General features: G+C 46.8%; 1 protein-coding gene across 6 annotated transcripts in view; it reads right to left on the reverse strand.

The window, feature by feature from the left end:
• ppp1r9a (protein phosphatase 1, regulatory subunit 9A) overlaps window positions 1–12122 on the reverse strand; it is a 48526-nt gene that overhangs the window by 20937 nt on the left and 15467 nt on the right. For all 6 annotated transcript variants that reach the window (XM_072705532.1, XM_072705530.1, XM_072705531.1 and 3 more), the window contains 4 exons: window positions 6832–6964; window positions 6531–6651; window positions 5255–5359; window positions 3036–3171 (listed from right to left, as the gene is read on the reverse strand). In XM_072705532.1, the coding sequence (XP_072561633.1) occupies window positions 3036–3171; window positions 5255–5359; window positions 6531–6651; window positions 6832–6964 (495 nt within the window). The remainder of the gene's footprint in view (window positions 1–3035; window positions 3172–5254; window positions 5360–6530; window positions 6652–6831; window positions 6965–12122) is intronic.

Genomic DNA, 12122 nt, shown 5'->3' on the forward strand with positions numbered 1-12122 from the left:
TCGTAGCAGATTAGCTTTGATAAGACTCCGCCACCTCGCTGACATCTCACACCATTTTGTTAGCGACGACATGTAACTCAGCATCCAAGATTTTCTGCTACCTTTTGAGCTACACAGGGAACAACACATATAGCTGAAAACATAGAGCATTTTAGATTTAATCTGCTTTATCCAATGTGACAGCACAAAATCGGCTCTGAAGGAATTTAGTTAGCTTTGTACACTATGTAGACTGATTTAACTGCCTGTACATGCGCTATTATACATATATTTCACTACTTAGCTGGTGTTTTACTCCATTTTAAGCCATTTATAATGCAAATATCGAGCTATGGTAATTCAGGGTGAGTAAATTTTTCAAGCAGACCCGAGCAGAGGCCCTTCTGGGACTTGAACTGACAACCTTTGAGTCCCAGTCCTTAATCACTAATCGCCGGCTGGTCTTTTTGTTTAGCTTGAGGGGCGTGAAGCACGTGCAGCATAAATGTTGGGCTGTATGTTGTGTAAAACTTAATATGGCAGCCCATATTCCCATATCGAATGCTTGCTTTCAATTTCAAGGGCAGTTAAATGCTGATGTCATGTTTGATTTCCAGCAAGGAAGACGCACCGTGACACGTGGTTAAGCTCCCCCCCCCACCCGTACCCATCGCCATTTTCGCTCTCGTCGTCTCTGGATACCCGAGATGTACGACTCGTCTCTATTTACCTCCATAAAGAAAAAGCGGCGTTCATTACACTCCAAACAAACACACGGGACAGAAATCAGCAGAGCCATAAATCGTTGGATGCGAAAGCCGCCCGGACGCAGTTTCCACAACAAAGTCACGGGAAGCTCGTAAATCGAGCGGAGGAGGCCGGGACAGGGGCACTAAAAGCCGCCCTGTGTGACGGCGCCGTTTCCAGCAGACATGAGCATCAGCGGACGGGTCGCTGGGGGTAGAGGCAGCCAGCCGGCTAGACACCCTCCAGTGTTTCTGCACATCGCACTTTCTGAACTGTCTACGGAGAAACGAGCATCGTTAAACACCCTTTCAGAGAGGTGCCTGGTCGTGCCGCGGCCTCAGGCCTGGTGTAGCCCAGCCGGGGGTCTGTATGCCGCGCCTCGTGATGCCGGCACTCGTCTGAGGTGTCCCTGGCACCCAGCGTTGGGAGGATAATTAAACCGGCCGCCATGTTGCCATGAGACGGGTCCCCATGTCCTTCTGTTCCACTCGGTGTTGCTTTAATTAAACAGCGTGCTGCCAACCTGATCACAATGATGCTATTCATAGACATTTCCATACAAGCGACTAAACAGGGAAAAAAATCAGATGACAAAACGTATGTTAGCCAGACTGGTATTATGGAACTGTGCTTGACAGATCCTCTTAATCTACATAAAACGATGCTTTATTTGTCATGTTTACGAGTGGAGGTACGCAGGAATTCTTTCATTTTGTGCACATCTCTTCTTGCTCTCTATTTCTTAAGAGGTGCCTACATAAATAGGTGGGAGCGAACCTTGGGGTCTGAGCACAAGGTCAGCCATTTATGCCCCTGGGACGTTTTTCCGGGGGTTAGGGGTCCTGCTGACGAGCCCAACAGCAATGTGATGATTCTGCCGACCACAAACCGCTGAACTGTACATTAAGGGAGTAACGATACCGTTAGTTCGATATGTGTCGCACTTCCCTATATTATCGAACCTTTCAATGCGCCATCTGCTGTTGTACAATGACATTTAAATTCTGCCCCTCGAAAATACGACCCCAGTTTTTTAGATGTATTTTTTTGGGAAAAAAACACCATCTTATATTCGCACCAGTACATAGACGGAAAAGACACGCACAGTGGTATCATACTAAATGGTTCCATTAAATACTGTGACTACCCTACTGGGTATGTAAACATGTTGCTACCAAGATGAATATATGGTTATTTGGAAGAATAAAGAGTTAATTGTTCAACTGAAGGGTGTTTTTAATTTTTTTTTACTATAACGATACAGAAAACTTACTGTTTCCATGACCCCAAAACTGCGGTACATATCATTACACCCCTACTGCACATATATGCAACAGAACTGACTTCCTTTACAGGGTGCACCCCAGCCTTGTGCCCTATGCTGCCTGGGAGTGGCTCCAGATTTCCCCCCCCCCCAAAAAAAAATTAACTAGGATAAGCGCTTAGAAGATAAATGGATAAGTGCAAACAACAGATTTAATTATCATATTTTCAATATCGCTTGTATCACATCAGTGCCAAGACATGTAACCTATTCCACTGTGAAGATTAATTTTAATGATGTAATTATTGCGGCAGAGGCTGATTAACTTGACCTTCATACCTGTCTTTAATTAATACTAGAGGAGAATTTGTCGGAACCTCTGCGACATGGAACACAACATGAAAACATCGCGGGAGTGAAGACATCAATATCACGACATGAGAAGAGGTGGGAAATGCAGAGCTGCCGGCGGCCGTGTTTTTAAATCTGGAGATATCTCCAGCAGCTGATTGCGGTAAATTGTACCAACATCGCACCAGAAAAACAGCGTGCCTCTTTTTCTGAGCTCTGGAGGGACAGTCAGGGCATCACTGAGCCGTGGCAGAGAGATGCACACAGTGAGAGCTCTACCTTTAAAGCAGGCTTCAAAGAAAAACAATTTGATAAAGATAAATGTCAGTTATTTCCAATCACGGCGATGTTGCAGTATCACGGTCTGGAGGGCAAGAGTGAAAAGTGGAGGGTTTGTGTTCCTTAATTACTACAGCGCAGGCTGATTTAGAGTGACCTTCTCAGCAGTGCGACTCCTGTGCTCAGCTCCCCAGAGCATCGACCATCTCGGTGACCGGGACACACCCTCGTAAAGAGCTCTGAGCATGCACGTCTGGCGGCAAGGGGGCCTTATCCCACCGGTGAACAGGACACACCCTAGCAAAGAGCCATGAGGTTGCACGTCTGGCTGCGAGGGAGTCTCACCCCACCAGTAACTGGGACACACCCTCACAAAGCCGTGAGCGTGTGTATCCGGCTGTGAGGGGGGCCTCACCTCGTCGTCGTCTGCGTCGTACTGCCCGTACTGCTGCTCCATCATCTCCCGCTGCCGCCGCTCCTGCTCCAGCGTCTGGCTGATCAGCTGGGCGACTTCGCTCACCTGGCCGGGCCGCTCTCGGCCAATCACAAACCTGGAAACCATATATCACATATACATTATAATCCCTTACATCTACCGACATTCACGTGCAGGAATTATTTTTACCTAATTACCATCAGGGCTGTATGTGCCCATAATTGCTATGGTTCTGGCATCCCTAAAATAAGACTATTCCCTAGCAGTAATGTTTTGGGGGCCATGTACCCACTGCGAATCACATGGAGGGGAGTGATTCCTCTGCAGAGGCACTAAATTACAGCCTCTGCAATGGCGCTAGGCTCTTTCCAAGTATCTGATTAAGCAGAGGCCATTCTGCTGCACCCGACACGGCGATGACTCCCTGTTTTCACAGGGACGCGATCGTGTCCGATGATGCTGTCTCCCGGTGACAGCCCCTTGACCTGAACGACGTGACAGATACCTGGCGCTCAGTTCATCATGCACTGGGACTGGGGGGGTGGGGTGGTGGTGGGGGGGGGGCAGTTAGAGTGCCAATTAACTGCTGTTAGGGGAGTAAATGCTTCATAATGCTCTCCAAAGGTCTCAGGCACTCAAAACTCTATCTCAGGTCGTTAGAGACTAATCGCTGACATCTTAGTAATATAAACTTAGCACTAAAAATCAGTGACTAGTTAGAAGATTTTAGACTGAACTGTAAAGGTCTGCACAAACACGTCTTTGCTTATAAGGGAGTAGGTTGCTGACACTGTACCTGGATATGAGGGAGGGGGGCTGGGTGGGCATGGGGATGCAGTGGGTGGGACACTGGATGCAGTGAGCGGATACCTTTGGCCTGCACTTTTGTTGTGTGCAGTTTTCAAATTTTTTAATTTTTTTTCAGTTTTTAACATTTTTTAATTGCATAGACTGCAGAATGTTGATCCTGAAAGCACATGCATACCAAAAAGGGAAGTTTGGGGTTTTTGTTTTTTTTTGAATTCCTACAAATTAAATATTATGATCCTGAGAATTTAGATATTCATTTCTAGGATTAAATGCTAGTAAAATATCGATTTATAGATGCATGAAATAAACTTGGAAGTTGAATGTCATTGCCACATTTAATATTACATTTTATATATATAGCAGGCATTTTTATCTGAAGTGCCATACAAATGACAGCTCAGGGTCAGACAGCCCCTGAAGCAATTGGGGTTAAGGGCCTTGCTGAACGGCCTCACAGCAAAATCACTCTGCCAACCACGGGATTTGAACTGGCTACCATCCAATTAGAGGCGTAGTGTCCTGACCTGCTGGCCAATCCAGCCGCTGCAGGAGGGAGCCTGCCAGTGACATCCCCCAATCAGGACGCGCAGACTAGCTCTGATAGCACCCTGCAAAAATATCACCATGCCTCCCGCCCTCTCACACCACTGTCCCAAAGAGCAACTGGCCTGGAAACTATCACCACACCCCGTATTCATTTCACAGACAGCGTGGGGGGTGTAGCTTGGTGGAAGTAATACTAATATCAAAATAAAAGCATTGAAAATGTGTAAATTGTTGAAAAATAAAAGCTATCTCTTACTAAAGCCTTAATGCTATATTTTTTAACATTCTTTTCAGAGAAATCCATCCATTTTCCATATTATCCTATGCAGGGTCATGGGAGTCGGAAGCCTATCCCAGAAGCTATGGGTAAAGCCCATCAGAGCTATTCTGGGAAAGATACATTAAAAAGTATTATTCTCTATGGGCTGCATATACCATGATACATACATACAGTCTGTGCCAAGCAAGGCACCGATGTTAGTACGACAGATTTTGGATGTTGTGGGCAGCAGAATGAACACAGTGCCAGAAAAGGCAGTTGTTTATTTGGCTCTTTGGAACAAAACGGAAATCTACTTTTTCAAATCTGGATTAAAACCGGTTAAAAATATCTCCAGGGACAGTCCCGGTGCATTAAAGCCGCCAATACAAGAGGTGCCCATTATGAGGCTTTCCAAATGGCCAGGCAGCTTCACGGAGCTTGCCTTAGAACCGCAAAGCTGACTTTGGGGCTGGTGACGCGCTGTGAACTCCAAGCCTTAATGAGGAACAGGAGCCAAACGACGCAGCTGCCACACAGGAGACCCGGCGCAAGGTCGCTTTCAGCCACTGAGGCGTCTCACCTGACCACGCCCTGGGTGTTCCTCAGGACGGACGCAGCGAAGCTCTGGGTGACCCCCACCAGGCTGGTCCCGTCCACCTCCACGATCTGGTCGTTAACCTTGATTCTGAGGAAGAGGAGATCACATTCAGGCTAGATATGGAGACAGCTGGGCGTGTAGCACATTACAGGACGTGTTGACCATCAGGGGTGGGGAATCTGATCCATGGAGGTGTAGATTTTTGGGATGATCTCTAAGTCAGCCAATAACAGTGGGTCCCCAAGACTGGAATTGAGAACCAGTGCTTTATTATTAAGAGGTCGACTGAGTAGGCTGGCGGGGGTCACCCAAAGGACGGACAGCAGGACTACGGGGGGATAGTGGCCCTTCCACAGCTGAGCCTCTGAGAAACCTGATGGAGCATCAATGACAACTTTTAATGGTTTGGTCAGTAGATGGTGCACTGGTTAAGAACCAGTAACCCAAAAGTTACGAGTCCTAATAGTAGCTTTGCTGTAAAACCCTTGAGTATTTAACTTGAATTGCTTCAGTAAAAGCATGCAAATTAGTAAGTAAACTGACAGTTTTAACTGAACCCTGAAATCGTCAGCTCTTCATAAAGTAGCTTCTTTTAAGCTAAAATGGCTTGTTTGCGTTTTGTATCTGTGACCCCAGATGTGCTGGGAATCGCTCGCAGGCTTGCGCCCAACATAAAGAAATAATTTTTCGGGCCTTGGAATCCGCTAGAGCGAGAAGCACGTCCCCTCATATCTTGTGACAGCCCTGTGCGTGGGAGAAATTGGGTTATCCCGTTGGCAGTCAAGCAACTGCAACGACTCGAAATAGCAGAGATGCCAGTGAAAGGAGCCACGGAGGAGGCATCTCCGTCAGCCGAAGGCAGACTTCACAGTTAAGAGTCCTGTCCCAAGTCTCCTTGTTTTCTCCCAGCAAATACTGCCACCTCTGCTCTCCACATACTGCCTCCTGCCAGAACACAGACACCAGATGCGGATCACCGTGGCATCCCCATCACCAGTAAATCTGACTTACTGGTTTTCTCAAGGTAACCGTGGTAACCATGCCCCGTTGCTGTTTGCAGGTGATTTGGGGTCTTTCCTGTTTTTATGTACACATCAGTGTGGATGTTACCTACTTTGGCCTCTGTACCTCTAGTTGAAGTCACTAGCTTTTCTCTTCCCCACCCCCCCCCCCCTCCATGCCCCCACCTTCTAATCCTCCACCCTTTTAATCCCTCTCCCTGTGGGGGGGGGCACAGTCTGCCAGCAAATCCCATTACCTGCCATCCCTCTCCGCGGCCCCCTTTTCAATGACAGTCTTGACGAAGATGCCCAGCTTCTCTAGGCCTGCATCAGCGCCCACTCCCATCCCGATGATGCTGATTCCCAGGCCGTCATCGTCTGAAATGCACAGAACGCGCCGATGAATGGGGCAGCTTCGGCTGCTCGAGAGCAGTGGTGTGAAAATGGCCGAACGTTAAAGAGATACATGATTGAAGTCGAATCAATATGTTGATCTTCAAAGCAGACACACCGGATTTTCCCAGATAATCTAAGTTGTAAGCAAAAGGGGGAATTCACCTTTTTCCAGCTCAACTTGGAAAAGTTCCAGCTTTTCCACTCTCTTCTCCAGCTCATATTCCGCGGAGGAAGCCACTGGGTCCACCTCCTCATTTCTCCGGTCGTAATCCTCGTTTGAGTACGTGTTGAACACCTGCATACAGGAAAAAGGGCTGTTAGTCGCTGCTGACCTTAAAAGTTTAAACTGAGATGAAGGGGATATTAAGTATTTTTTAAAGACAGTTTAACTACAGCGCATCCAGACTGTGATGTCGCCCTGTGCTGAATGGCTCCACCAATCTGGATCAGCAGTGTTTCTCAAACCGATTCCTCAGGGACCCCCAGACAGTCCACATATTTGCTCCTACCAGGAGATGGGAGGGAGCAAAAATGCAGACTGTCTGTCATGGAGCTGGGAGGGAGCGAAAATATGGACTGTCTGGGGGTTCCCGAGGACAAAATGTTGGGAATGATGAAGAAACACAGGGCCTCTAATTGGGCGACAGGAAGTCCCTGTCCCCATTTTTCTCTTGGGCTATTTTTCGGTCAAACTGTACCATTAACGGCAGTCGGGGAAGACAACTGTACTGTCTTAAACACCTTTGGGGAAACACAGGGGGCGATGGCATCTTGTTCATCACCAGGGTTGTAAGCGTTTAGCTGTTAGCCTCTCCGCGACTGAAAAATGCGCAGAAACCTTGCTGCTTGTCAGTCAATTGCATTCACGGCAGTGACATGAGATATATGCCAAATTCCTGGGAAGATCATCAAAACACCTGCCGTCTCTTTTGGGAGGGGGGGATACAAATGACCACCAAGCAGGATTTCCTGCCGCTAAAGCTTAACGGTGTGATGCAATGCTATTGTTAAGTCATTCTGCACTGCGTAGAACACAAGTAAGCCAGTGCGTCAAGAACAGCCACAAGGACCTGTAATGGATTCTGGGACGAGACTCACGCTTTAAACAGTCACACTGACCCTAGTAGTAATGCGGGAGAGACGATCTTTAGACGCATTATCCTCGCAAGCGGCCATTTACCGCACGCAAGAGGAAACGCGGCCAAAAGGCTCATTATTTCCGGGCAGGAAAAAATGCCGTAAAAAAAAAGTCGGCGAGGAAACGACCTCTATGGCTCTTTGACAACAACACTACAGACGGCAATGTGCCAAGGGGCTGCGGGTCATGTGACTTCCTGCCTGCAGGGTACACCTTAGAGGAAGTGAACAGCTGACAGTTCCTCTAATGAAGGGACTCAGACACCGTGCGTGGAGCCCATCGCTCCTGGTGACTGTGTAGCGGCGTAACCGCTTTCTCCTTTCTGCTGGAGACCTGGAGGATCTGCATTCTGAAGGATATCAGATGGAGCCTGATTCCCACTCAGTGCTGCACCCCAACGTTATGGACAGGGGCACCTGCTGCAAGCCGTCTTCACACGTCAAACTTTAGAATTGACTCACAACTGCAGATTGATTGGCATTTGTTTCTAATATAACATTTTTTCATTTCTTCTAATTATGAAGCAGCTACAGCTGGAACCTGAATGCCCTTCCTCTGTGATAATTTCCCCCCAAAAATAATATATTCTGGCTATTGTTCTAACCAGTCAACAAATTAATTATGATGTGTCAGGCATGATTAAACTTCCACATTTGTTTTAGACAGAGAGTGGTATGAGAGTGTACATTAGCGTCTTTACAAACAAAACAGTTCACATCAATGCAGCCTAATTAACATGCATCAGTCTTTCAGTGGCACACCGATGTAATAATTTTGACTAATACCGATAATCGATACATTTTTCTCAAGTGCTACCTAGGGATGGGTTGATCCAGATCTTTTCAGTTCCGATCCGATTCCGATATACCTGATACCTATACAGATTCCGATACAAGTAACATTTTAATATAATATAAATATCTATACTTTATATATACATATTCATATTTTTAAATTAGTAAATTCAAATGACAGACAATTGTATGCCAAAACATCTTTAATTAGGCTACTAGGAACATACATAACATTCTGTTCCACCTCATTTGTATGTCTTGTGTTAAGCGTACTACAAAGGGTATGCGCACGACGTCACAGCAGGAGAAAGTCACTGTGCTCACCCCCACTGAGTGGCAGAAAAACCGAGTGGCAGCGTTAGTGTTCAGCTTGAATGCCGCAATACCTCAGCCATCTAATAGGTATGGATCGGCGCCGATACCGATCCCGAATATCAGATCAGTACAACTCTAATGCTACCAATACCGATAAACGACCCGGCAGCCAGCTAACCTCTGAGCTCCACGGAAAGAGTTACCACCTGTGCCTTATATTATGGGATCGTCCCGTATTGGAAGAACTGCTGTGTCCCATATTATACGGGGTGATCCGGAAATTATAAGGGACAGGTGGCAGCCATATCCACAAAATCTGCAGCACAGGGCTGCCCAATCCCGCTCCTGGAGCTCTACCACCCTGCAGAGTTCAGGTGCAGCTGTAATTTAACACACCTGATACAGATAATCAGGCCATTCAGTGGCATCTCGGTATTGGAGCCAGCTATGTTGAAGCTAAGGTGGCTCTGTTACTGAGATACTACAGAAGGGCCTGAATATCTGTATCAGGTGTGTTAAGGAGTGTCTTGAAAGGCGCTTTTAAATAAAATGTATTATTATTATTATTATTATTAAAATAGGGCTTAAATGCATGTATCAGTGACATGATATAACGCAGGCAGTGAGAAATCAGCAAAGTATTGCCGACTTGGGAGACTGTAGTGAGGATCTAAGTGGTGAAGGAGTTGGTGGAATCCCTCGTCCTCCACTGTGAAAAACAACTGATCGTCCAATGCAATCATCTCTATTATTTTAGTAGATATGTCTTTAGCTCTCGTGCTGCTAACTTTGAATATAGTCTAAATATCGGCCAGCAGTAACAACCAAGATCAACAAATAGGATGCTGATATCAGCTGATACCAATAAATTATTATGTGTTTCAAAATCACAAACATGTAGGCTCAGTTGGTAGCACATCTCCAGGGCTGTGGGTCTCAATCTCATCCCCAAGTCCGTGTGTGTGTGGAGTCTGCATGTTCTCCACGTGATAGATACATTTCCTCCTGCAGTCCAAAGACATGCAGAAAGCTACCATCTCTGCATCAAGGTTTCTCAGTTTGGTTCTCAAGGACCCCTAGACATTGTTTCTGGGAGGGAGCAAAATATTAACTGTCTGGCAGGAAGGTGGGAGGGAGCAAAAACACGGACTGTCAGGTGGTCCCAGTGGACCGGGTTGGGAAACACAACACTGCTCAACATTATGTGTCACTGCCCTATAACAGACTGGCACCCCATCCAAGATGTGCCCCATTCTTATACTATATGCTACCCCCCCAACAACCTTGACCAGGAAAAGCAGTTAAAAGATGAATGTCTGGACAATTATAAACACACTTCCAGAATAATCTTTCATAAAGAATTCATAAGGTATGTCAATGTATACCACAGGCAACCTCAGTTAGGTTAACTGTGATTAATCAGCTCACTATGGGACTGTACCCTTCAAAACAACACTTAATGTCAAGCATGGAAAGCTCAGAGTAAAACTGTCGACAAACTGTCTCTAGTAGACCGGTGCCCCCCCAGTTAACTGTTGACAGTTAATAAGTTAACTGGAAATAAACAGTGCCTTATCGAAAAGCATTTAGACAGACTGGATGCTAAACAACAGTGTGATTTTGGGGTACTGAAGGCCTCATATTGTTCAGTAGAGGACTGCTTAATATCCCCTTCATCTCAGTTTAAACACAGCGTAATAAATGCAGGCCATCAGTGATGGCAAACTTTGCTTATAAAAAGATGTTAGTGACTGAGATTTTCCACAGTGAGATACCGCAGGCTGACAGATATCGATGCTCGATACCATCCACTGCCCCAGAGCCGACCAAAGCGCTCTTATGGTTTTGTGGCTTCTTAGGTTTCCGTTCGATCTATCCAGCAGGCATAGGATCACTTTTCCTCTCACAGCTCCGTGTAACGATCCAGAGGCTACATAACGGCACGCCGCTAATGCACAACAGTGCCAACAGCACTGCTCTCTGCCACCAGCATTTTAGCGTTAATGCTTTTATTTAAAAAATGCAATAATACAGAATTACGTGCTTCGCTATTTCAATTTTCCCTTAACAAATGCTTGGCCTGACGTCAAATTCACAGGTCTTTAGCACCGACAAAACGCAAAATACATCCTCCAGTCAACTTCTCACACTTAAAAAAAATGCACAATTTATAGAGTTCTGCAGCTTTTGGGTGCCTGGATATTTTAAAAATAACCCGTAATGGACGCTAGTAGGTGGGAGGTTCGAAAACAGCGTCATGCGAAGCAAGCGTGTGGCACTCTCGCTGCCGCTTAAAGTTTCCCCCATCGGCTGCGGTGCTTTCCTTCCACAGTCACATCACACATGCGACTCACAGCAGCTTCCCGCTGCGCCACAGAACATGCCGCTGTGCTTTTAATATGCGGCGCGTTCGCCCGACTGGCTCTCAGCTAAGCGCTGCGGCCGGGCAGGCCGGTGAGGGCCACTCGGAGGAAGGACGGGAGGATGAGGGGGGAGAGTGGTCCCTGACGACACCGCATGGAGCCCAGGAAGCTGCCAGCTACTTGCTGATTCTATTAAACACCACTTTGGTTTGGCCACGCCAGAGAGGGGCGACCGGTTCATCTTCGTCAGCGGCTGCCATGGCTGACGATCAGAAGCCTGGCAGCGAATCAGCGGCCCTGCCTAGCATCGCTACTCGGAAGGAGCGAGAAACCGTAACTCCCAGCATCCCAGTCTGAGCCGAGCCTGCCCACGTCTTCACCGTTCCGAATTATGCGCTGCCGGCCCTGTCGTCACCATGGTGATAGCAATTACCCATCAATAAACTCCGCCATGCGTGTGCGCAACAGTAAGGCCCGACTCCTATTAACAATCTGTCACCACTCTAAGTGTTATAAACTTCCCCCTGGCTTTTGCACTTTGATGAGATAGTAATCTTGAAAATTAAGACGCTTGTTTACGAGGCCCCGTTATTGCCGGATCATAATGACGGCCGTATACTTTCAGGCGAAACAGCGGTGACATCTGGATCCCCGATTTGATTACAGCATTGAGATATGTCATGCTTTCCTCATGCAACACATATCTGGCTACGTATGCAGCTTATGTAGCCAGGAATGTCATCTGCAGTAGCGAAAAGCTAATGATTGGTCCAGCCTTTCCTTATAAGCAGCCGGCAGGCTCAGGAAGATGCTAGCAAGTAAAATGTTCCAAAAACATGCGAA

Source organism: Paramormyrops kingsleyae, chromosome 23 (assembly GCF_048594095.1).
Source record: "Paramormyrops kingsleyae isolate MSU_618 chromosome 23, PKINGS_0.4, whole genome shotgun sequence".
In the NCBI taxonomy this organism is placed as follows: domain Eukaryota; kingdom Metazoa; phylum Chordata; class Actinopteri; order Osteoglossiformes; family Mormyridae; genus Paramormyrops; species Paramormyrops kingsleyae.